This window comes from Protopterus annectens, chromosome 7.part0, assembly GCF_019279795.1.
Source record: "Protopterus annectens isolate FY-2018-M chromosome 7.part0, PAN1.0, whole genome shotgun sequence".
Classification (NCBI taxonomy): Eukaryota; Metazoa; Chordata; order Ceratodontiformes; family Protopteridae; genus Protopterus; species Protopterus annectens.
This window is the reverse complement of record NC_056739.1, coordinates 90,850,744-90,873,315: the sequence shown is the minus strand read 5'-3', so window position 1 is coordinate 90,873,315 and position 22,572 is coordinate 90,850,744. Positions and strand designations below refer to the sequence as shown.

The following is a 22,572-nucleotide window of genomic DNA, read 5'->3' as shown; positions in this document are numbered from 1 at the left end:
AGCCGCTGAGCAGGCTCTGGCTTCCGAGGAAGTACTTTGCACTATCAATTCTCGACACAGACCAATGGCTTCTTTCATGTCCACCATTCTTTCAAAAACTACCGCGTTTCTAAGGCCCATGGTACAAACCACACCCAAGAAACCGATGACCCAATCTCAGGCACCTGCTTCCTTGCCTCAGTCTCAAATGCTTAAAATGGCAGAAGACCTTGTAATGCTGATCAGCGGAAGCCAAGCTACCCCTTCCAAAAGAAAAAAAGATTTGTCCTCAGTAGTTTTATCTGAACAGGAGTCCAATGACTGATGCTTCTGAATATGAGGATATGCAACCCCTCTCTGCTTATGAGGATTCTGATGCATTCCTTCAGCCGCCCCACCCGAGGAATTTTCCTTTGGAGAAACCCTACATACTTTAAGGGAGCATTTCCAATGGGAATGTCAGGACTACCCTCAGTCTAAAAAGAGACTCAGGGAATTCTTAGATCTTCCACAGCACAGACCTTTGGCCATTCCTCCTGTCCTGGATGTTGTGGATGATGTTTTCTTGGAATCTAGTTTGACTCCTGACATCCTCCCTCCTGCTCCCAGGAAACCTGACTGGTATTACAGAGTTCCTGACTCGCACAAATTTCTTTTAAAAAATCCTACTGCTGACCCTGAGGTTATTTCTCAAGGGCCTAAAGGAATTAAAGCGACTTCTGCTAAGAATTCCACCCCCTCAGATAGGGATTCCCGAGCATTAGACAAATGGGGTAAAAAAGTATACACCTCTGTTACTCTTGCTATTAGAGCACTAAATTGTCAGTTCGATATGCTAAAATTTCAGCAACATACCATGGAACTCCTCAAACAAAAATATCTTCTTTTCCTGCTTGTGCAGAAAATAAAGAGTTACAAGAGTTAATGCATTCTGCAAGTCAAGTAACTAAGCACACCTTGCGCTGTGGTTTTGATGCCCTAGGAGCATCTTGCAGGGCAGCAGTCACTGGTTCTGTCCTTAGAAGGCATGCTTGGCTTAAGGAACAGCCCTTGCCAGACCATGTCAAATCCAAATTATTGGATGCACCCTTGCACAAAGACAACTTATTTGGCACCAAGGTAGAGGAGGTCTTAAAAAATATGGAAGAAAAAGCTAAATCTATGCAGACAGTTAAGGATTTCCTACAGGTCCAGCCACCCAGGTTCAGTAGGCATTGCCCCTCCAAGCACTGGTCCTTTCCTGCCCCCTCCAGGTTAGTTCAGCCCAGACTCCAGGAATTAGACCCCCCCGACAACAGCCACAGGGAATGCAGAGATCTAAGCAATGGTGTTCCACCACCTCAAAACCAGGGAGTGCTAAGCCACCCCCTCAAGATAAGAACTCACAATGACACTCCACTTCCAACCCCTCCCTCTGTCCTCCTGCACTTGCCCCTAGGAGGAAAAATCTCCCTCCACACAAGCACTTGGGCCACCATTACCAATGTCCACTGGTTCCTCAACATAGTGTCCCAGGGATACAAATTTTCTTTCCACACTACCAACCCCAAAAGGGTTCCGAGATCTTCCTCCAAACCAGTGGGCAGAGGCCAAAAAGCAAGTCCTTTCCCTGCTCTCTATGAGGGCAATAGAGCATGTTCCTGCAGAACAAATTGGCCAAGGTTTCTACTCCAGGCTCTTCCTGGTACCCAGAAAAGAGGGCACCTGGCACACCATCCTTGATCTATCCATTCTAAACACCTTCCTGGTGATACCAAAATTCAAAATGCTCACCCTCCAGCAACTACTACCTATGCTCTCCAGGAATGCTTGGTTAGCCACCATAGACCTAAAAGAGGCCTACCTCCACATCCCAATCAAGGAATCATGCAGGAAATATCTGTGTTTCAGAGCAGGATCTCTGCACTTTCAGTTATCTGCGCTTCCCTTTGGCTTATCTACTGCTCCCAGAGTTTTCACAAAATGTCTGGCTCCCACCATTGCTTTTTGCAGACAAAGAAAAATTCAAATGTATCCATACTTAGATGACTGCCTAATTCAGGCAGACAGTCAGGAAATGCTGCTCAAGCACCTGGCCTTTGTAAAGGCCCTACTGACCTCCCTAGGGTACACTATCAATGAAAAGAAATCCAAACTAGTACCCACCCAAAAGATTATATTCCTGGGAGCAAGTCTGGACACAGCTTCCCAGATGACATTCCTTACACCAGAAAAGAAAACTTACCTGACAGCCTATTTCTCTCAACTAGCCACCAGACCCCAGTTATCTGCAAGGAAAATCCTGAAAGCTCTGGGGTTCATGGCATCATGTATTCTACTCATTCCATATGCCAGACTGCATATGAGGAAACTTCAGTTGTACCTAAAAAGCCTTTGGTGTCAATACTCTCAAGACCTGGAAACTCTTATACCAATGATACCTTGCCTAAAGAAATATTTTCTATGGTGGGCAGCACCATGCTACCACAACAAGGGACTACATTTCTCACCACCCCACGCTGCCCAAACCCTCACCACAGATGCATCAGTCTATGCCTGGGGTGCTCACCTGGATGGCAGGTGCATACAGGGCCAATGGAGCCCACATCAAATACATCTGCACATCAACCTAAAAGAGATGTTACCTGTTCAGCATGCATTGACAGCTTTCAGGCCCCTTCTCTCCCCAGGGGCTCTACTGATCAAAACAGACAGCACCACTGTGATGTGGTATATCAACAAGCAGGGAGGGACTCACTCCTACCCTCTATGCAGGCTCACCATGACTCCTTGGCACACAGCCTCAGCCATGCAACTACACCTGTTAGCACAATTCCTGCCAGGCTCTCTAAACTCTCTGGAAGACAACTTAATCAGAAATCTTCTGGACCCATATGAGTGGCAGCTAGACCAAAGAACCTTAACCCTAATAACTCAGAAATGGGGCACCCCGAAGAGCGACCTCTTTACTTCCCACTCCAATCATCAGCTCAGCAAGTTCTGTACCAGGGAGCCTTACTGCAGAGCCTGGAAAGTGGATGCTCTATCCTTCCAGTGGCTCAACCTCTCGGTCTGTGATTTTCCCCACTACCTCTCATTACCAGGGTACTGCTCAGAATAAGGGAGGAAAAACCGAGAGCAGTTCTAATTTCTCCATATTGGCCTCGCCAGCACTGGTACCCACTGCTGCACAGCCTGTCCCCTCTGCCACCATGGCATCTCCCACAGATCCCAAACCTCCTAACCCAGACGAAGGAGAATTCATGCATCCCCAATTGCAGACCCTCAATTTGGCAGCATGGCTTATTCCCTACCACTGAAAAAGCTGCCAATTTCAGGAAGCATGTTCTAGATGTTATACATGAGGCCAGACACCCTAGCACTAGAAAGTCTTATGCTGACAAATGAAAAAGGTTCTGCTCCTGGATCCAGGCTAAGGGAGCCGATATGGCACAGCCCTCCCTACTTCTCATCCTGAATTACCTAGCTGACCTGCTACACAGTGGTCTCTCCTTTCCCTCTATTAAAATTCATGCCTCTGCTATCTCTGCTGATTTCAACACTGAGCAACCACTTTTCTCACACCCTCTCATCAAACAGTTCCTAAGAAGGACTAGCAACTTGAGGCCACCCAGAAGAGCACCTACCCCAGCTTGGGAACTTAACTTTGTGCTGGAAAAGCTAACCCTGCCCCCCTTTGAACCAGCTTTGCTTCTGGCCATCACGTCAGCCAGAATATCCGAGCTACAAGCACTCATGGCTGTAGAGCCCTTCATCATCTTCCATGCTGACAGGGTGTCCCTCAGGACTAACCCATCCTTCATGCCAAAAGTGGTGTCCAGTGTGGCTCTCAACCAATCCATTCATTTGCCCACCTTTTTCTCTAACCCACAAAACAAGGGAGAAAGGATACTTCACTCTCTAGATGTGCACAGAAAGCTCAGATTCTATCTAGACAGGACTAAATCATTCAGAAAGACTGATCAATTGTTAGTCAGCTTTGCTGCAGGAGCAAAGGGCAAAGCTGCATCCAAACATACCATTTCCAAATGGATAGCACACTGCATCCATTTCTGTTACAAGCAACTCGGGAAACCTCCCCCTAAGGGGGTCAGGACTCACTCTACCAGAGCAGCCTCCACCTCTGCAGCTTTCCTCAGAGGAGTCCCCCACCAGGGACATTTTGAAGGTTGCGACATGGACATCTGTTAACACCTTCACCAAGCATTACCACCTGCCTATATTCTCCAAATCCAGGGCAGGCTTTGCCACTGCAGTCTTGCAGGGCATCCTAGCCAGCCCCTAGTCTTCTTGACTGCCCCCACCCTTTTCCTCAGATTTGGGAATCAATCCAAGTGTGATGACTGCAACAGTGAAACACGAAGAACATAGTACAGTTGTGTACACTTACCATAAATGTAGATGTATGAGTGTATTCACTGTTGCAGTCCTGGTTTCCCTCCCTCCACCCCCCCCCCTTTTCTTTCTCTCTCTCTCTCTCTCTCCTTACAAGGAACCTTTTGGCATTTACTTTCTACTGGTGGGGTTCTTCCACCAGATCCTGGCTCCCACTTGGGGGCTCCTGACTGTTAGGGCAAGAAAAACTGATGTAATGGTGACGGCTGCCTTAGTTTATACTACAGACGACCTGACGTCAGACCTGAAGTGACAGCAACCGACACAGAAATACTAAGCCTCTGGTATTCGGGCTGTCTGAGGGCTACCCTGGCAGTGATAACCCAAATGTGATGACTGCAACAGTGAATACACTCAAACATCTACATTTATGGCAAGTGTACACAACTATACTTTCTGCATAGTTTTGAATAACAGGTTTGGGATCTTTTTTGTTTGACTTGCTATAAAAAATTACTTCTGGGATGGTACAAACTGCTAGAATAAACTGCAGAGAAAGATTTCTAATAGAAATCAATCTTCCAGTATCCTGAAATCCCAGCTGTTTAAATAAACTTATCTCTTATAATATGTCAGTGGCTGATGCTGATATGTCAAAGATGGAGCAAAGTTTTATATCACGTGGGTATGATCTCCATTTATTAAACACACATTACTATGAATAATGTAACCAGAAATAAACTGTAACAGAACAAAAACATCATCACTGCATTGGCTGCTTTGGGAATTATTTGGTTATCATATTTGGAAGCATGTTTTATGAACATGCAAATATTTTACAAAGGTACTGGTACATTTTGGGAATGGATGCTATATTAAAATATAAATTTTTAGGTCAGTCCAAGGGTTACATTTATAGGCAGTAAGAGGTTAAATGATATAAGGAGTAATGTACAGTGCTGGTTATTAACCACATGGTTATTGTTTAGTGTGATTCCTGAAACTGACCCCGAAAGAAAAGCTTGAGACCTAGCTACCATGAGAAACAACTGTATGTCATTAAGTCCTGGCACTTACTTGTACCACTTTATGTGAGAAAGTAAATTGTCCCTCTCTTTGATTAAATTCCTCTCAACATGCAAAGCAGTTCCTGCTTTGCCTTTTAATGTTTCACTTCGCTGTTTAGGCAGATGAAAGCTATTAACTGTTTCAGATGTAGACAGTAAAGTATACATGCAGAGTTACAGCAGTGGATTTCTAGTTATAGCAAAGATGGTCCACATATTTTTTGTTAGTTTACAAAAACTTAGCTTAATGAAAGCATCCATCTCGTAGCAGTATATTTCAAGGCATTTTGCTTATACGTACCCATCGATAACCAGTGCTCTGACTTCAGATATGCAGCCAGATGTCAAACTTTACAGCTGGATCTCATTCCCATGTTCTGTGGGTTATTAATGTGGCCAAATGTGCATGTGAAGCTCCTTATACTGTGAGGGCTTTGTTAACGCACAGAACTAAAATGTTTGGGTATTATGGTTAAAAATGATTGATGGCATTAATGCTGTTACTGGACATGACCATATTCGTAAACAGGCAGACTGCACTCCCTTTGGTACAGATATACGAGTCAGCATTTATAGTATCAGCAAAACAGGGATGGACAAATGAGCTCTGAGCAGGCATAACTGCTCTGTAAAACTCTAGGCTTAGACTTTCCCAGGACCATTTACCAGGGATTCCTGATGGAATGAGCTCCAACAAGCCATCATTAAGCATCATCTTACTTTAGCAGTGCTCTCGGCTTCAGAAATAGGTTAGTATGTGCGTTTCTGGTATAAGCTGCCGCAACAGGTGACGACAGTACAAGCACGAGTTTGATATATATATATATATATATATATATATATATATATATATATATATATGGTTCCCTATCAGAAGCCTGAAACACTATAAGCTTGAAAATCAAAATCCTGAAACCAAAAGCCTGAAAATTCAAAATCCCGAAAACTCAAAATCCTGAAAACACAAATAATGCTAATATGTCACTATAAAGACACTAATATCTACCAACTGACCCTGACCCTAACCCTAAGGTCTGTCACTATCGCACACTCACCTGACCCGTGCCCTAACCCTAACTCACTTAAACCGCCCCTAACCCCAATATTTTTCACTATTGCATACATGCCTAACCTGCGCCCTAACCCTAACTCACTTAAACCGCCCCTAACCCTAACATAAAACCAACCGCACACTCACCTGAACCCAACGCATGACCTAACACCACAGGGCTAACAATAGCAAAGCCACAAAGACGTCATTTTGTGTTTTCAGGATTTTGAGTTTCAGGATTTTGGGTTTTCGGGATTTTGAATTTTCAGGCTTTTGGCTTCAGGATTTTGATTTTCAAGCTTATAGTGTTTCAGGCTTCTGATAGGGAACCATATATATATATATATATATATATATATATATATATATATATATATATATATATATATATATATATATATATATATATATATATCATGTCAGTGAAATCAGCATTCCAGTATTCAGTTATTTCATGGATCAGTAGCACAAGCTAATTGCAATTAAACCGGTCCTATGGATGGGGCCTGTTAGACAAGATTGTGTGTTTTTGCATTTTGGGTAGTAATAGTGCCTTCACTAACTTCTCTACACATGCTGCCCTCCTTTCAGTGTTATACCAGGTATTTTACACAACAGTCATTCCTGTTCTTAGTCAGAGAATTGGCACTTGAATATTAACCCATTACTGAATTAATTTTGCAACATTAGGGTAAAGACCATACATGTTTGTAGTCTGCCTAGTTAACAAAACAGGTATAGCATTACACATAGAGCAAAAAAGTGGAGGGGGGTCCTAACTGGGGTACAGATGTTTCTTACATGTCAGTGAATCATTGTAATTTGTATATTTCTAGAAGTGGTGTCACTGATCAGTGTTAAGCATTTAATGAACTGTTAACTGCTGCTTTTTTTCATTTATTGAATTTACTGCTGTTATTTTAAAATGATCAATTTTTTATGTATAAAACAAGTGCATTGTGAACGCAAGTAATTTTAGATGTCAGGATGAACTGCAGTCCAGCCTAACTCTGAATTTACCAAACTGACTGAAACTTCAGCCAAGAAAATGGGAAATAGTAAAAAACAGTTCTCCCTACTATTAAGTGCACTAGCAGTCCAGTAAATACACCATTCCAAAATGGACATTTGGTGAATTTTCAGCTACTTTGTCTGTCTGGAAAATTATTTGATTACATGCTGCAGGCCTGTAGATGATTTATAGAAAGCATATCCTTCACTTTATAATAAGAGTATTTGTTATTTTTTTTTTTACTTGTGTAAAAATGAATAAAAGATCTGACATTATTTTTAGTATGTGAACTTCTGTTAGGAAATCTCTTGTGCTCCATTGTAACATATTGGAGTTTCACTGTAAATATTTTTACTTTTTTTCTGGTAAATCAGCATTATCTCTGTCCTTCTGCAACAAGTGGTTTAAATAATACCATGCTGACCGTACCCTAACCCATGTTTGACATTGCTTTTGCACCTGCCTGTCAGGCATCTTTACATAGTCAAACAGTCATTTCTAAAATGTTGTTGAAGCCCAGTGAAGAAATTTAGGTGAAATTATGCTTGCATCTGAATATACTACTTTAAGTGAATACCGTTGTAATTTCAGAAGTATGTCTACAGAATCTTGGTAGTGCTTATATGTTTCAAAAAACAATATCTTTTATTAAGGATTCTAAAATGTTTTCTCTCTTCTTTCTAAGGATTCTAAAATGTTTCTCTTTTCTTTCCACAGTTCGTTAGAAATGAACTGCTATGACAGTGATGAGGCCAATCCCAGAAGTATATCCAGTCTTTCCAATCGCTCCTCACCTATATCCTGGCGTTATGGGCAGTCAAGTCCACGACTACAGGCTGGGGATGCGCCTTCAGTGGGAGGAAGTTGCCGGTCAGAGGGAGGATCAGGATGGTATGCACCTGGAGACAGGACACATTACTCACACACCATGCCCATGCGGACTCCTAGCAAACTGAGCCACATCTCCAGGCTGGATCTGATCGACACAGATGATGTGGATCTCAAATCAGGCTACTTAAGTGACAGTGATGTTATGGGCAAGACACTGAATGACGATGATGACATCACCACAGGGTAAGTTCCGAACCTTATATTCCATTTCACCATTTTGGAGCAGGAGGTTTGGGAGTAGCATCAGGATGAGTCGCTATAACAGCGATAGCTCAGGGAAGCAGAATGACATGATTAGATCTGTTTCCACTTTCAGAACTCAGGAAAATAACTGCCCAGGAAATGTATGGTGAGAATAATAAAAGACACATGGGGCATCAGGAAATAATTTTGTACAAAACTGTAGCTCAACTACCTTCAGCATGGTTTTGGATGCCACTTCCTTAAAACAATAAAGCTGTCATCTGAACGTAAAGTAAACATTATTCAAAAAGGAACATATCAAAGCTTTCAGCATTATTAATTATACAGCTAGTAGCCGCAAGGGATAAAATGTTTATTACGGTTTGAACAGCTAGCCAAGAAGTAGGAAGTGCAGAGATGGAGAGAAAGAGAGAGACAGACAGATAGACAGAATCTAAAAGTTTTGGAAGAGCTGTTTATTTCTCTTGGCATGGACCTATTGGGGAAATGTGTACCAACTATCACTTATACAGCTCAGGTTATTTATGTGTGTTAACTGGAGCATTCCCTTTTCACTTTTTGTTCTGTTACAAAGGCATCTTCTAACAGTAAGACAGAGTTTACTGTTATGTTTCCTGATGACTACAGTGTCAGTATTGCCAATAGTTCAAGCCATCTGCTGCAGCAAAACAGTCCCCACCCAACCAGTATTTCCATACATACATATTCATAAGCCTTCATAGCTAAGTTATTTTAACATAATCCGCATTCTCACACATATAGGAGTTACTGTTTTAAGAAGAGCTGCACTGTTGTAGGAGTTTGCCTCTCTTATGAATGCTCCTTGTGCATAATATTAGTTAGCTTCATGAGATGCTACAGTGTACAGAAGCCTGATTGTAAATAATAGCTATAGATAATATTTAAGAAGATTGTAAAATTACTTAGATGTATTAATGTAGATTTGCTTTCATACATGCAAAAAAGTATTACAACACCTCTGTGAGACCCCCCTCATTTGCAGAGAAAGCATATAACTGTTCTTTATTATAAATAGGACAGTCATATTTTAAGGACATAATTTGGAACCCTGTAATTCCCTCAGTAACACTGAATGCAGTCAAAAAAAATTTTCCTTATAAACTTATCCTTGCCAGGCAGGCATAAGACCCTTCATTCTCAAAGCCTCTCCTAAGTATTAGACACCAATATAATACAGCAACCAGGCTTACTGAGCTGTGAAGACTAATTGCAGTAAATATTTTGACAATGAAAAGTAGCTTTCCCTAAGGAGCTGTAAGGTGCAGAAATATAGAGGTTTCAGCCCACTAGTGTGCCTCACCCTTAGCTACCCACTTTTGCCCTAAGTGCATGTAGGCATCCAATCACTTAGCATTATTAATTTCCTGTATGCTGTGTCAACAACATTATGTCACTTCCTAGGCATATCCTTGGCCTAGGGATCTGTAAGCACTTACAACTTTAACTTTTTCCTATTTGACATCATTCCTAGCTCACCAGTTGAGTTAACCCTCCTAGTACATACTGTTTATCCTATACCAGGAATACGTTTCCAGAAACCTGATTATGAGGACACAACACCTAAGCAATATTTTATCTACCATGACACTTGGGAAAAAAATCTTTACCCAGACATGAAACTTTTTCATAAAGATAGTCAAAAATGTATCTTTTGCATTATTTTTGTTTATTTACATTTTGTTCACTGGTTAACCCTACTGGGCTTAGGCCCGTTTTCAGTGGAGAAGGTTAGTATAGCTCCAAAGAATAATGATATACTAAGGCCCAAACCGAGAAGTACACTACGTCCACTGCTAATATGGACCTTCCTTTGAGAATTTGTATTATCTGACCCATTGGTCTCCTACTGTGAAGGTAACATGGTATTCAAAGTCATCTATTTAAATGATAAACGTTTATTTATCAATTTATCTTTCATTGACCATGTTGGTCTCACTAGGCCAGAGACCTCTTTTCAGAGGAGAACAGAGGTGTTATTTATATTGACTACTGGACGTTTGGCCAGGCTATCATAGAAATTCCTGTACTCTTTTCAATAAGTGCCATAGGATCCTTTACATGCAGAGAAATTATCTTATTTGCCAACTAGCAATCCCAGTATAACCTTGACTGTGGTGCACTTTACAAATGAATGGCTCAAGCCACATCCCATTATAACCCTGACCATGGTGCACTTTACAAAGGAATGGCTCAAACCACATCTCAGTATAAACCTGACCATGGTGCACTTTACAAAGGAATGGCTCAAGCCACATCCCAGTATAACCCTGACCATGGTGCACTTTACAAAGGAATGGCTCAAATCACATCCCAGTATAACCCTGACCATGGTGCACTTTACAAAGGAATGGCTCAAGCCACATCCCAGTATAACCCTGACCATGGTGCACTTTGCAAAGGAATGGCTCAAGCCACATCCCAGTATAACCCTGACCGTGGTGCACTTTACAAAGGAATGGCTCAAGCCACATCCCAGTATAATACTGACCATGTTGCACTTTACAAAGGAATGGTTCAAGCCACATCTCAGTATAACCATGACCATGGTGCACTTTACAAAGGAATGGCTCAAGCCACATCCCTGTATAACCCTGACCATGGTGCACTTTACAAAGGAATGGCTCAAGCCACATCCCAGTATAACCCTGACTGTGGTGCACTTTGCAAAGGAGTGGCTAATACTGACCATGATGCACTTTACAAAGGAATGGTTCAAGCCACATCCTAGTATAACCATGGCCATGGTGCACTTTACAAAGGAATGGTTCAAGCCACATCCCACTTAACCCTGACCTGACCAGTTCGGGTTTGTGAAAGGCAGATCATGCCTCCTGAACCTGATCGACTTTTTTGAGGCAGTCACCAAAGCCGTGGATGAGGGTAAGGTGGTTCACACAGCCTATCTTGATCTCGCCAAGGCTTTTGACACCATCCCCCATTCTGGAATTATAGCTAAACTCACTAAACTAGGTATAAATCCCTATGTCACAAGATGGGTTGCCAACTGGCTCACTGACAGAACCTACACTGTAAAAGTTGCAGACTCCAAATCTGACCTCAAGGCAGTGAGTAGTGGAGTGCCACAGGGTTCCATCCTGGGACCTCTTCTGTTTGGTATCTACTTCTCTGAAGTACAGGCAAACACAGAAGGCCTCTGGCTGATGAAGTTCACAGATGACTGCAAACTAGGAGCCATAGTCAAGTCCCCAAATGATGTGAACATCCTACAGAAGGTCCTCACTGAGACAGATGCCTGGTGTCAGAGCCATGGCCTCAAGCTCAATGCCAAAAAGTGCAGTGTCATCCCCTTTGGTAAAAACTGTACACATGAACTACCACATAGGCAGCAATCTACTTAACACCAAATGCGTGATAAGAGACCTTAGGACCCAGGTGGACAGTAGGCTCTCCTTTGATAGTCACATTGCGACAGTAGTCAGGAAGTCCTTCTACTTGGCACACCTCATCATAAAAGTGTTCTCATCCAGGAAAAAAGAGGTCATTGTTCCCCTCTACTCGTCACTCATTAGACCCATTATAGAGTACAACGCCCCTTTTGGAATGTACCTCACAAGACATCTACAGCAGCTGGAAAGGCCACAGAAGTACCTCACAAAGAGGATTACTGGCCTCAAACAAATGCCGTACACTGACCGCCTCAAAAAACTCCAACTTTACTCTGTAGCATATCGCCTACTCCGAGGTGATCTCTGCCTAACATATAAAGCTATGTCAAACCCAAAGCTGTTGGACATGCTACACCTAAAGAAATCCCAATCCCTCCAAGCTACATGCTCTAGGGACCTAAACCTTGTCACCAGAATAAACAGGACATGCTGGAGGGATAGATTCCTGTCCCACAGACTTCCTATACTCTGGAACAAGCTAACCGTCTATGTCAAGCAAAGGTCTTCATTAGCACTCTTCAAGAAAAATCTTGATGAGTGGATGGGAAATAGGAAATACACCCCGGGGATCACTTCTGTCTCTCTGCTGGACAGTGGCACAGGAAAATAACTTTCTTGGGTGGCGTAAGCTATGGTACCTTGCTGGCTAGGCTTACCTAGGCCCTTGGGCCGGTAGCCTAGTACCTACCTATGAACCTGTGGTGCACTTTACAAAGGAATGGCTCAAGCCACATCCCAGTATAACCCTGACCATGGTACACTTTACAAAGGAATGGCTCAAGCCACATCCCAGTATAACCCTGACCATGGTGCACTTTACAAAGGAATGGCTCAAGCCACATCCCAGTATAACCCTGACCATGGTGCACTTTACAAAGGAATGGCTCAAGCCATATCCCAGTATAACCCTGACCATGGTGCATTTTACAAAGGAATGGCTCAAGCCACATCCCAGTATAACCCTGACCATGGTGCACTTTACAAAGGAATGGCTCAAGCCACATCCCAGTATAACCTTGACCATGGTGCACTTTACAAAGGAATGGTTCAAGTCACGTATAACAGAAGCTTAGATTCTAACTCCCAGTTTTAATAGTGTCTTTTGTAGCAGATCTTTCAAAGGGACCAGTTATAACCTTGGCCATGGTGCTCTTTACAAAGGAATAGCTCAAGCCACATTTAACAGAACCTTAGATTCTAACCCTCAGTCGTAACACTGTCCACTGTAGGAGATCTTACAAAGAGACCAGTGAGGTTGCAGTCATATGTCATGATGCAAGGGAATGTTCTGTAAGTCCATTTCAGATTATAACAGTTGCAGGAGAAGTCAACATATAAAAATCTTTTACCTGACATGTAGCTGCATCCCACATGATGCTGCCAGATGTCTGAGGAAGACACCCTGTCTTTGATTAACACTAATAGTAAAGGTGAGAAAATTGTCCTCTATGTTTTTATGTCGTCTAGGCAACCACTGACACACACAGCCATATTCCTTTATTTAACTTCTTGGCTTACCACAGCATCATCCATTCCATCTTCCATTTTTGACATTGTTATGTATTGCGCCCTTTTGCATACAATTTTGTAATAATTTCAACATTGCTAGATTAGTGATATAAACCATGTTTGTAAAAAATACTTTTGCATGACATAGAATTTGGTGTTGTCATTTAAAGGAGGTTATTACCTTTCTATACTCCTCCCACATTGTCTCTTTATCTACTACTTCTAGTATGTCGAGGGATCAGTTGCTAGTGTCCTCTCCAGCTCAACTGGTGAACCTGGGAATATTGAGGCAATGTTACAACTGCCTCATGTACACAGACAATCCTCTCCTTCTCCCACAAAACACAAATACATGCGAGAGATGCAACTATACGGCCAAACTGGAGGCTGAGCTCTCTCAACATAGGACTGGCAAGACCAGACAGGAGGAGAAGGTAACCACACACAATACATACCCAGTCACACATGGTACCATCACAACTTCAAATCATACACATACTCACACAAAGACATACTGGAGGCTCTGATCAAAAATTTACCAAAACAGCAGAGGCCACCAAAGCAGACACCCAAACAACTACCACCTCACGACCCAACACATGCAACACATAGACCACACAGTCAGAGTGTCAAACAGTCACAGCCCTTAAGGCCAAACAAAATGCCAGACACACTTGTCATTGGTGATTCCATAGTCAGACACACTGGCGTCCCGCTCACCAGACTGAGTAAAGAGAAGGTCACAGTAAGCTGCCTGTCAGGCGCTAGAATCCGCCACATAACGCAAGCACTCAGGTCTCTCAACAGCAGGTACAAGTACGACTCAGTCATTGTCCACGCTGGTGTCAGCGACCTGAGACGTACCTCCTTGGACTACATGAAAAGGGACATCGAGGAGCTCTCTGATTATGTAGCCCAGGCAGGTATGACCCTGACCTTGAGCAGTATCCTACCTTCACCTAGAATGATGCCACAATACAGTGATAAGATGATCAGCTTTAATAATTGGCTTAAATTCTGGTGTCATTCAAAGGGGATCAATGTCTGTCTGCCTGGGATGACATGCTGGACAAGCCACGCTGCTTCGCAAGGGACGGCTTGCACCTGTCACCCTGGGCTTCCGGATATTGGCAAAGGCTCTTGCCACCCCATAGTGCCTTTTTAGGCAAGGCTCAAATTCTCAACCTACCACCCTAGAACACCAAAAAGGAAAAAACTAAGGGTAATGCTGCTCAATGCCAGAAGTCTCAATCTCAAGATGCACGCACTCGAGGCCCTTCTCAATATGGAGAACATCGATGTCTGTGCTGTGACAGAAACCTGGTTCAAGGCTCCTGAGAGCACCCCAGCACTAACAGGTTTCACCTCATATCATGCGTTCCGGCCCCAAAATCCGGACAACACCAAGAAAGGAGGGTGTCCATATTCATAAAGGACACCCACACCTCAAGGTTGGTGGCAACGCATGATGCATCGGAGACCATCCAGGTGCAATTAACCATAGGCAAGACTGCTCTGCAATTTGTAGCATGTTACAGGCCACCCTCTCAAACTCAGGAACCTCACATGGCCTTCCTGAAAACATTGGAGGGATAAATGTATCTCCAAACACCATCATACTAGGTGACTTTAACTACCCTAATATAGACTGGGAACACTACTCAAGCCCGAACACTCTAACCCAAAGATTCCTGGAGTTCATAAACTCAAATGCCATGGAACAACTAGTCACCATCCCCACAAGAGGAGAAAACATACTTGATCTCATCATCACGAACATGGGATCAAAATGTTCAACACCGAAGTATACCCCTCACTGGTGAGATCAGATCATAAACTAATCTCGCTGGAGGTCCTCATCCCCCCCCACCTGAAACAAAAAAGACCACAGTGAAAAACTTCTCAAAAGCCGATTTCACACTTCTAAAAACTAGTGTGGTCTCCTTTAAGGCCCCTGAGCCAGTGGTAAACATTACTCAAACCGCTGAATCACTTACAAATGCCTTCTACCAGCACCTACAGGACTGCATGGATCAGGCAATCCCAAACAAAACTAAGACTCTCTGTACCAAAGGCAAGTGTCCAGTCTGGTGGACCCCAGCCATAAACAAGCTCTACAACAAAAGGAGGAAGCTACTACAAGATAGAGCAAAATCCTTGAAAGGTAAGACACCTTTGATCATTATAAGTAAAAACTAAGAGCTCTCATAAAATCATCCAAGGCAAATTTTGAGAGAAAAATCGCCAAGGACTCTAAAGAGAATCATAAGGCCTTCTTTAGCTATGTTAGAAACCTAGGAGGAAACTCCCAGATATGCTCAGAATTAGTTCAAAATGATGTGAAAATTACTGAACCTACACACATTGCCAACATACTGGCTGACAGGTTCAGTGCAAACTTCTCCCCTCCCCAAAAGGAGAGATATCTATTCCAGAGGATTGTAGCCCCCAAACATCTCCAACGCCCAGGTGAGAACTGCCCTCACTAAGGCAAAAACACAGCATCCATGGGACGGATGGTGTCCCCGGCTGTGTGCTTCATGAACTCAATGAGGAATTAAACCCACAGTTAGGACAGCTGTTTAATCTTAGCCTCACCTCAGGATACGTACCCAAGGAGTGGCGACGGCGACTGTGGTCCCACTTCATAAGGCGGTGCCTCCACAGACCCTGGAAATTACCGCCCCATTAGCTTGACAAGCCTTATCTGCAAAGCCATGGAGAGGATCATAATGGAACTCATAAATAAAGACATAGGGAACTTGCAGACTTTGGATCCAACTCAGTTTGGCTTTGTCAAAGGCAGATCCTGCCTCTTAAACTTGGTTGACTTTTTGAGACAGTCACCAAGGCCATTGATGAGGAAAGGCAGTCCATACAGCCTACCTCGACCTGGCAAAGGCCTTGACACAATACCCCACTCAGGTATCATCGAAAAACTCATCAGCTTGAATGTAAACCCATACATCACAAGATGGGTTGCAAACTGGCTAAGTGACAGAACCCACAGGGTCAGAGTTGCTGGAGCCATGTCAGACTCAAAGCCTGTCACAAGTGGTGTCCCACAGGGCTCAGTCCTGGGTCCACTCTTGTTCGGCATCTACTTTTCTGAAGTACAAGCAAACACAGGAGGGTTATGGCTGACAAAGTTTGCAGATGACTGCAAACTGGGCCATAGTCGAAAACACATCTGACACAGATATCCTCCAGAAGGGCCTCACAGAAATGGATAACTGGTGCCAGAGCCATGGCCTGAAGTTAAACGCCAAAAATGCATAGTCATACCCTTTGGGAAAAACAAGGCTACCCCTAGCTACCATATAGGTGGCAATCCACTGAGCACAGAAAAAGTCATCAGAGATCTGGGGACCCAGGTTGACAGTAGCCTTTCGTTTGACACTCATGTTGCTAAAGTAGTTAGGAAAACCTTCTATATCACCCACCTGATCATGAAGGGATTCACATCTAGATCAAGGGAGGTCATCGTCCCCTGTACTCATCACTTATTAGACCTATGATTGAGTACAATGCCCGTTCGAATGTATCTGACCAGACACCTGCTGCAGCTTGAAAGGCCCCAAAAGTTCCTCACCAAAAGGATAAAGGGTCTCAAAAATATGTCTTATGCTGCCCGACTGAAAGAACTCCAGCTCTATTCAGTCTCATACCGCTTGCTCAGAGGTGACCTGTGCCTGACATATAAGGCCATGTCAAACCCAGATTTGATGAATATGCTTCACCTCAAAAAATCTAGATCCCTCAGAACCACAAGGGCGGAGACTTAAACCTTGACACGGTTATAAATAGAACGTGCTGGAGGGACAGATTCATCACCCAGAGACTCCCTATGCTGTGGAACAAAATCCCGGTACATGTGAGGCAGAGCACCTCTCTGGTCTTGTTCAAGAGGAATCTTGACCAATGGATGGGAGATTGCAGATATACCCCAGGGATTACTTCAGCGTCACTGCTTGACAGAGGCACAGCAAAATGATAGGCATAGTTTTTATTCAAACTAAAGGGGTGGCGAAAGCCACATAACTATGGGCTAGGCTTATAAATGCCCTTGGGCAGATAGCCTAGTATGAACCTATGAACCTATGAACCTATTAGACCAGTAATTGAGTACAATGCCCTATTTGGGTTATACCTCTCCAAACATCTGCACCAACTGGAAAGGCCATTGAAATACCTCACAAAGTGAATCCATTGCCTCCAACACCTGTCCTATGCAGACAAGCTCAAATCACTATCACTCTACTCTGTATCATACAGATTGCTCAGGGGTGATCTGTGTCTTGCCTACAAGGCAATCGCAGACCCTGTCTTACTAGAGATGCTCCATATCTGTAAGTCTAAATACTCACACACTACCTGCTCAAAAGGCCTGAATCTAATATGCAACATCAACAAAACCTGCTGGAGAGACAGGTTTGTCTCCCAGAGGCTGCCCGTCTCTGAAAGAGACTTCCTATACACGTCAAACAGAGCACCTCACTGACCCTCTTCAAGCGCAACCTTGATGAGTGGATGGGAAATGACAGATTTGTCCCAGGGATTTCACCTGTGTCCCTCATTGACAGGGGCAACAGGTGTTGACTGAGGTTTCTTTTTGGGGATAAACTCTTACCAGGCTTGTAAGGGCCCCAGGGCCATTAGCCTATTAACCTCCTGTGATCCTATGCATTGTGCATTGTACACACCTGGCTGAACCTGACAAATATCATATACATCGCCAAAGTTACCAGAATAGATAAAAGTAACCAGAAAACAGAGCATTCTACACAAAGTACTTTATTTCAGCTGTGGGAATACTGTGAAAGCAGGTAGTAAAGACCAAGTGCATTAGTAACCACCACCTAGTATTCACTGGCCAGTAATGTAGACAAGTCACAAAAACACACCACTGTAAATGGAGGTGACACAGAAAGAAATAGAACAAAAAAAAAAAACAATAATGCTGACAATGGTGGGTATTATTAGGGAATTAACTCATGCCCAGCAATGTTGAGGAGTGGTGCTGCAGACAGAATCATAACTCCAAAAAAAAAAAAAACAAAGAATGCACTGGCTCATTTGCATCAACACGATGCTGTTGAATGCTTAAGTAATTCCCTTCTCTGCATACATTTAGTTCCATTGAGATATAAAGGAGTTAAGGCCTCATCAGTTCACTTTTACAATGCAAATTTACACTCTATAAATCACCAAAACAAAGTCACACAACTAGTGTGCATTATAAAAATGTTATTGTGAGTATTTGTTTGCATTAAATATGACACCATGGAGCTTTTCTCCCCAGGCTCTTGCTGAAAAAGAGCACCTGTGCCCAGTCGGACTTTCCTGGTAAACAAATGGCAATGAATAAATAAATAAATAAATTCTGCACCTTTACCAGCAGCTGAGAAACAAAGTTAAATTCATTCAAAACTGTTCAGCAAAAAAAATCCTACTTCCATAGCCTGAAAAATTATCATATGAATGACTCATGTACTTTCTGAAACAATACCAAGCAGCTTATCAGCTGATGTTGTCTGCCTTATCAATTACACATCGTTCATCAGACATGCTAAATACCCAGACTGTGGCTCTCCCATGTACCTGCCTCTGTTGTGCACAATCTCCTTACCAAACTCCACCATACAAAACCATCAGTGAACAAAATTCCTCCAAACTACCTCATTTTCAGTGCTGATGGGCTCACCTATCCAGTGTCCATCTTTATTAGCAGCTTCATTGAATGAAATCTGTATCATAAAAAACTGGAAATCATTCATCCTTGTTCTTCGTTGTACTATCATCTCAGCTAAGCTAACATCTAAGATTTTAGACAAAGTGGTGAGCAGGAAGAACAGTAAATTTATAAACAGTTTAACAGAGTTATTTCCTTAACAACTGTAACCTTCTGTCATCAAATCAGCATGGCTTCCACTGTGGCTGCAGTACAGAAGCTATCCTGTTAACTGTGACAGAATATCTTCAAACATAACTTAGTAATGTCCTAACTATTAGTAGAATCTACTTAGCCCTCTCCACAGCCTTTGATATTGTCTCTTTCCTGTCTGACTTATCATCTAATTGACCTCACAGTCACCACTGAGACCTCCAGATGGGTCACTAGCTAACTTTCAGAAAGCACCCAATGTACTGTAAAAGATTGCTTAAAATGTATAAGACGCACCCTACACTGATCAATTACATTGCAGTAACCATGAAACAGTGGCAGACCACTTTGCATTTAAGCCATGATAAAGGACAGATTATTATCCCAGGGATAAAAATTCAATGGGGGATATTTCAGGGTGACTCTCTGTCACCCTTACTATTCTGCCTTGCCATTAACCCATTAATCTGTTTACTTAACAGCTTAGGCCATGATTATAATTTGGCTTCTAGAAAACAACCAAGTCTAATGACTTCTCATCTTCTCTTTGTCGATGATTTAAAATTTTATAGCTCATCAGATGAGGAACTGAAAGCACAGCTGCAGGTTGTCAAAACGTTTTCAGATGATATTGGAATGTCATTTGGTCTTGATAAATGTGCAAAAGCAACCTTTAAAAAAGGAAAATTGCAGCACCAGGAAAACATCAGTTTGGGGCAAGAATGTGATATAAAAGAACTTGAGCAAGAGGGGGTGTATAAATACTTGAGAACTGATGAAGGATCAGCAATAAAACATGAACAAATGTGGCTAAAGCTTAGTAAGGAGTACTTTAGAAGACCTAAATTAATCCTGAAAACAGCATTGACACCTAGAACAAGATCCAAGCTATGAATCAGTTTGCTCTTCCTGTCCTAACTTATAGTTTTGAAGTGATTTAATCAAACTGGAATAAATAAAAATAAATAAATTGACTGGCCCCAAAAAGTGTTGGATAGATTGGATATTAAAACAAGAAGGATACTTTATGCTCATAAATGATTTATAAAAATCATTGTATACCAAGATTATATATTCCCCGTTCTAAAGGAGGGATGGGTCTCCTTGAAACTGATCACATGTACATATCTGCAATTGTGGGACTCCACACATATCTACTCACAAGATCCAAATGTAGTGAAAGTTTTGAAACATGAGGAGAATAAATCTAAGATGACATCTCAGCTTAAATTAGCAGAAGCATATTGACGTCAAGCATGAATGGAAATCAAACCAGAAGTGGATAAAAAACAGGCAGCAACTGAATGTGCTAAAAAACAAAAGAAAGAATATAAGGTGAAGGACCAAGTGAGAAGGCAAGAAATGTTAAAAAAACATAAATATAGTGGCAAGTATAGAAAACTTCTGGAAGAGCCTCATGTTGATCAAGAACGAACACAGGAATGGTTAAGGAGAGGTGAATTTACATCAAGAAATGAAAGGTTAATATTGGCAGCCCAAGACAGAGGGCTACTTACATGCTGGTTTACTAAGTCCATTGAACATGTGGGAGAAACAGACATATGTAGGTTTTGTGGAACCGAACTGGAAACAGTCACACACCTTATTGCTGGTTGCGACTCTCTAATGACAGAGGGACTGTATACTGAAAGGCGTAATAATGTGGCGAGATTGTTGCACTGGAGATTGTGCAAACACTATGGTATCAAAGTTGCTGCAAAACACTGGAAACATGAGCCACAGACAATCATAGAAAATGATGAAGTTTACATCACATGGGATCACCCAATACCAACAGTTCAAAAGATAGATGCTAGAAAACCAGATATAGTGGTCCAAGAAAAGAAGGCAAAAGTAGCATTGATCATTGAAATCACCACACCTAGTGAATACAGTGTCTTGCGTACAGAGGAGTCATAAAATACCTCGATCTGCAGGCAGAAACAAAAGCCATGTGGAGGAAAGATACCCAGACAGTTCCAATAGTAGTAGGAGCAACTGGCCTTATAAAAAAGAATTTACAATTGTATTTAGATATGTTACCAATTCATGTAACACCATACGAATTGCAGGAGGAGTCATTACTGGGCACATTGCGGGTGCTGCGAAGAGTACTTTTGGCTAAGATCAAAGAGTGAAACAATGCTAATTTCATGAACTTTAATCGTACTTTGACTTAGGAATGGGGTCCATTCCCGTCATGGTATTAGAAACCCAAAAGACTTGGAGAAATTAAAAAATCAGCACTGAGACCTCCAGATGGGTCACTAGCTAACTTTCAGAAAGCACCCAATGTACTGATATGAAGCTCTCTCAAAGGCAGCTTCCATAAATGTTGATGTCCCCCCCCAAAAAAAATCCATACTTGGCTAACTCCTTGTCAGTATTTATGTCAGTAATATGCATTCTATTTTCAACTCATCCAGTATGCAGACAACTCTCCCATTATCTTCTCTGCAAAGTTAGTAAAGGAAGTCCTCTAACATTTGTAAATGTTCTCAACTATCCCAAAAAAGACTGCCCTCCTCAAAGCTTATACTAAATGGTAACTAGACAAATATCATGTTCTTTTATTCAGGCTATACAGCCGCTAAAGTAATTGCTAATGATATTCTGGTCTCCTCAGCGTCTGATGCTGAAACAGAAGTTGTTGAAAGTTCTAGGACTTAGTTCATAGATTAGTACTAGGCTAACTGCCCTTATGAGCTATTTTAAGCCTAACCAGTTATCCCATGTGAGAATCAAACCCTACACCTTGTGGCTGCAAGGTAAACACCCTAACCATTATGCCAACCTCCCACCCCTGGTCATTGACCACAGCTTAAGTCTAACTATTGTATAGATACATTTGTCAAAAATTAATAATAATAATAAAAATGATAATAATAATCATAAGAGCTTAGACTCTTACATATATCTAAGTGCACACCACCAAAGCCTGCTGTTACATATTAGCCAGCCTCCTATATGTCATTTTGATACTCACTAACATTATTAGGGCTCAACCAATTGGAAGAAACAAAGCTATGACAAAATAATATCATCTGCGAACTTCCCACCACTGCCAAGCTCTTAGGAAGTTATACTGGCCTAAGCTTTTCACTACCCCATCAAATTTGCTATTCCCATGACAAAAGCATTGGCATCCCAGACCACTCTCATATGGTATATCCATCCGAGAATGATCAGGTTTGAGTTATGGTATATAAATC

The 22,572-nt window shown here is 42.2% G+C and overlaps 1 protein-coding gene across 2 annotated transcripts in view; it reads left to right on the top strand.

Annotated features, from left to right (window-relative positions):
• Positions 1–22,572, top strand: part of NAV1 (neuron navigator 1) — a 2,383,470-nt gene that overhangs the window by 915,115 nt on the left and 1,445,783 nt on the right. For both annotated transcript variants that reach the window (XM_044076515.1, XM_044076516.1), the window contains one exon: positions 8,162–8,518. In XM_044076515.1, coding sequence (XP_043932450.1) covers positions 8,162–8,518 — 357 coding nt within the window. The remainder of the gene's footprint in view (positions 1–8,161; positions 8,519–22,572) is intronic.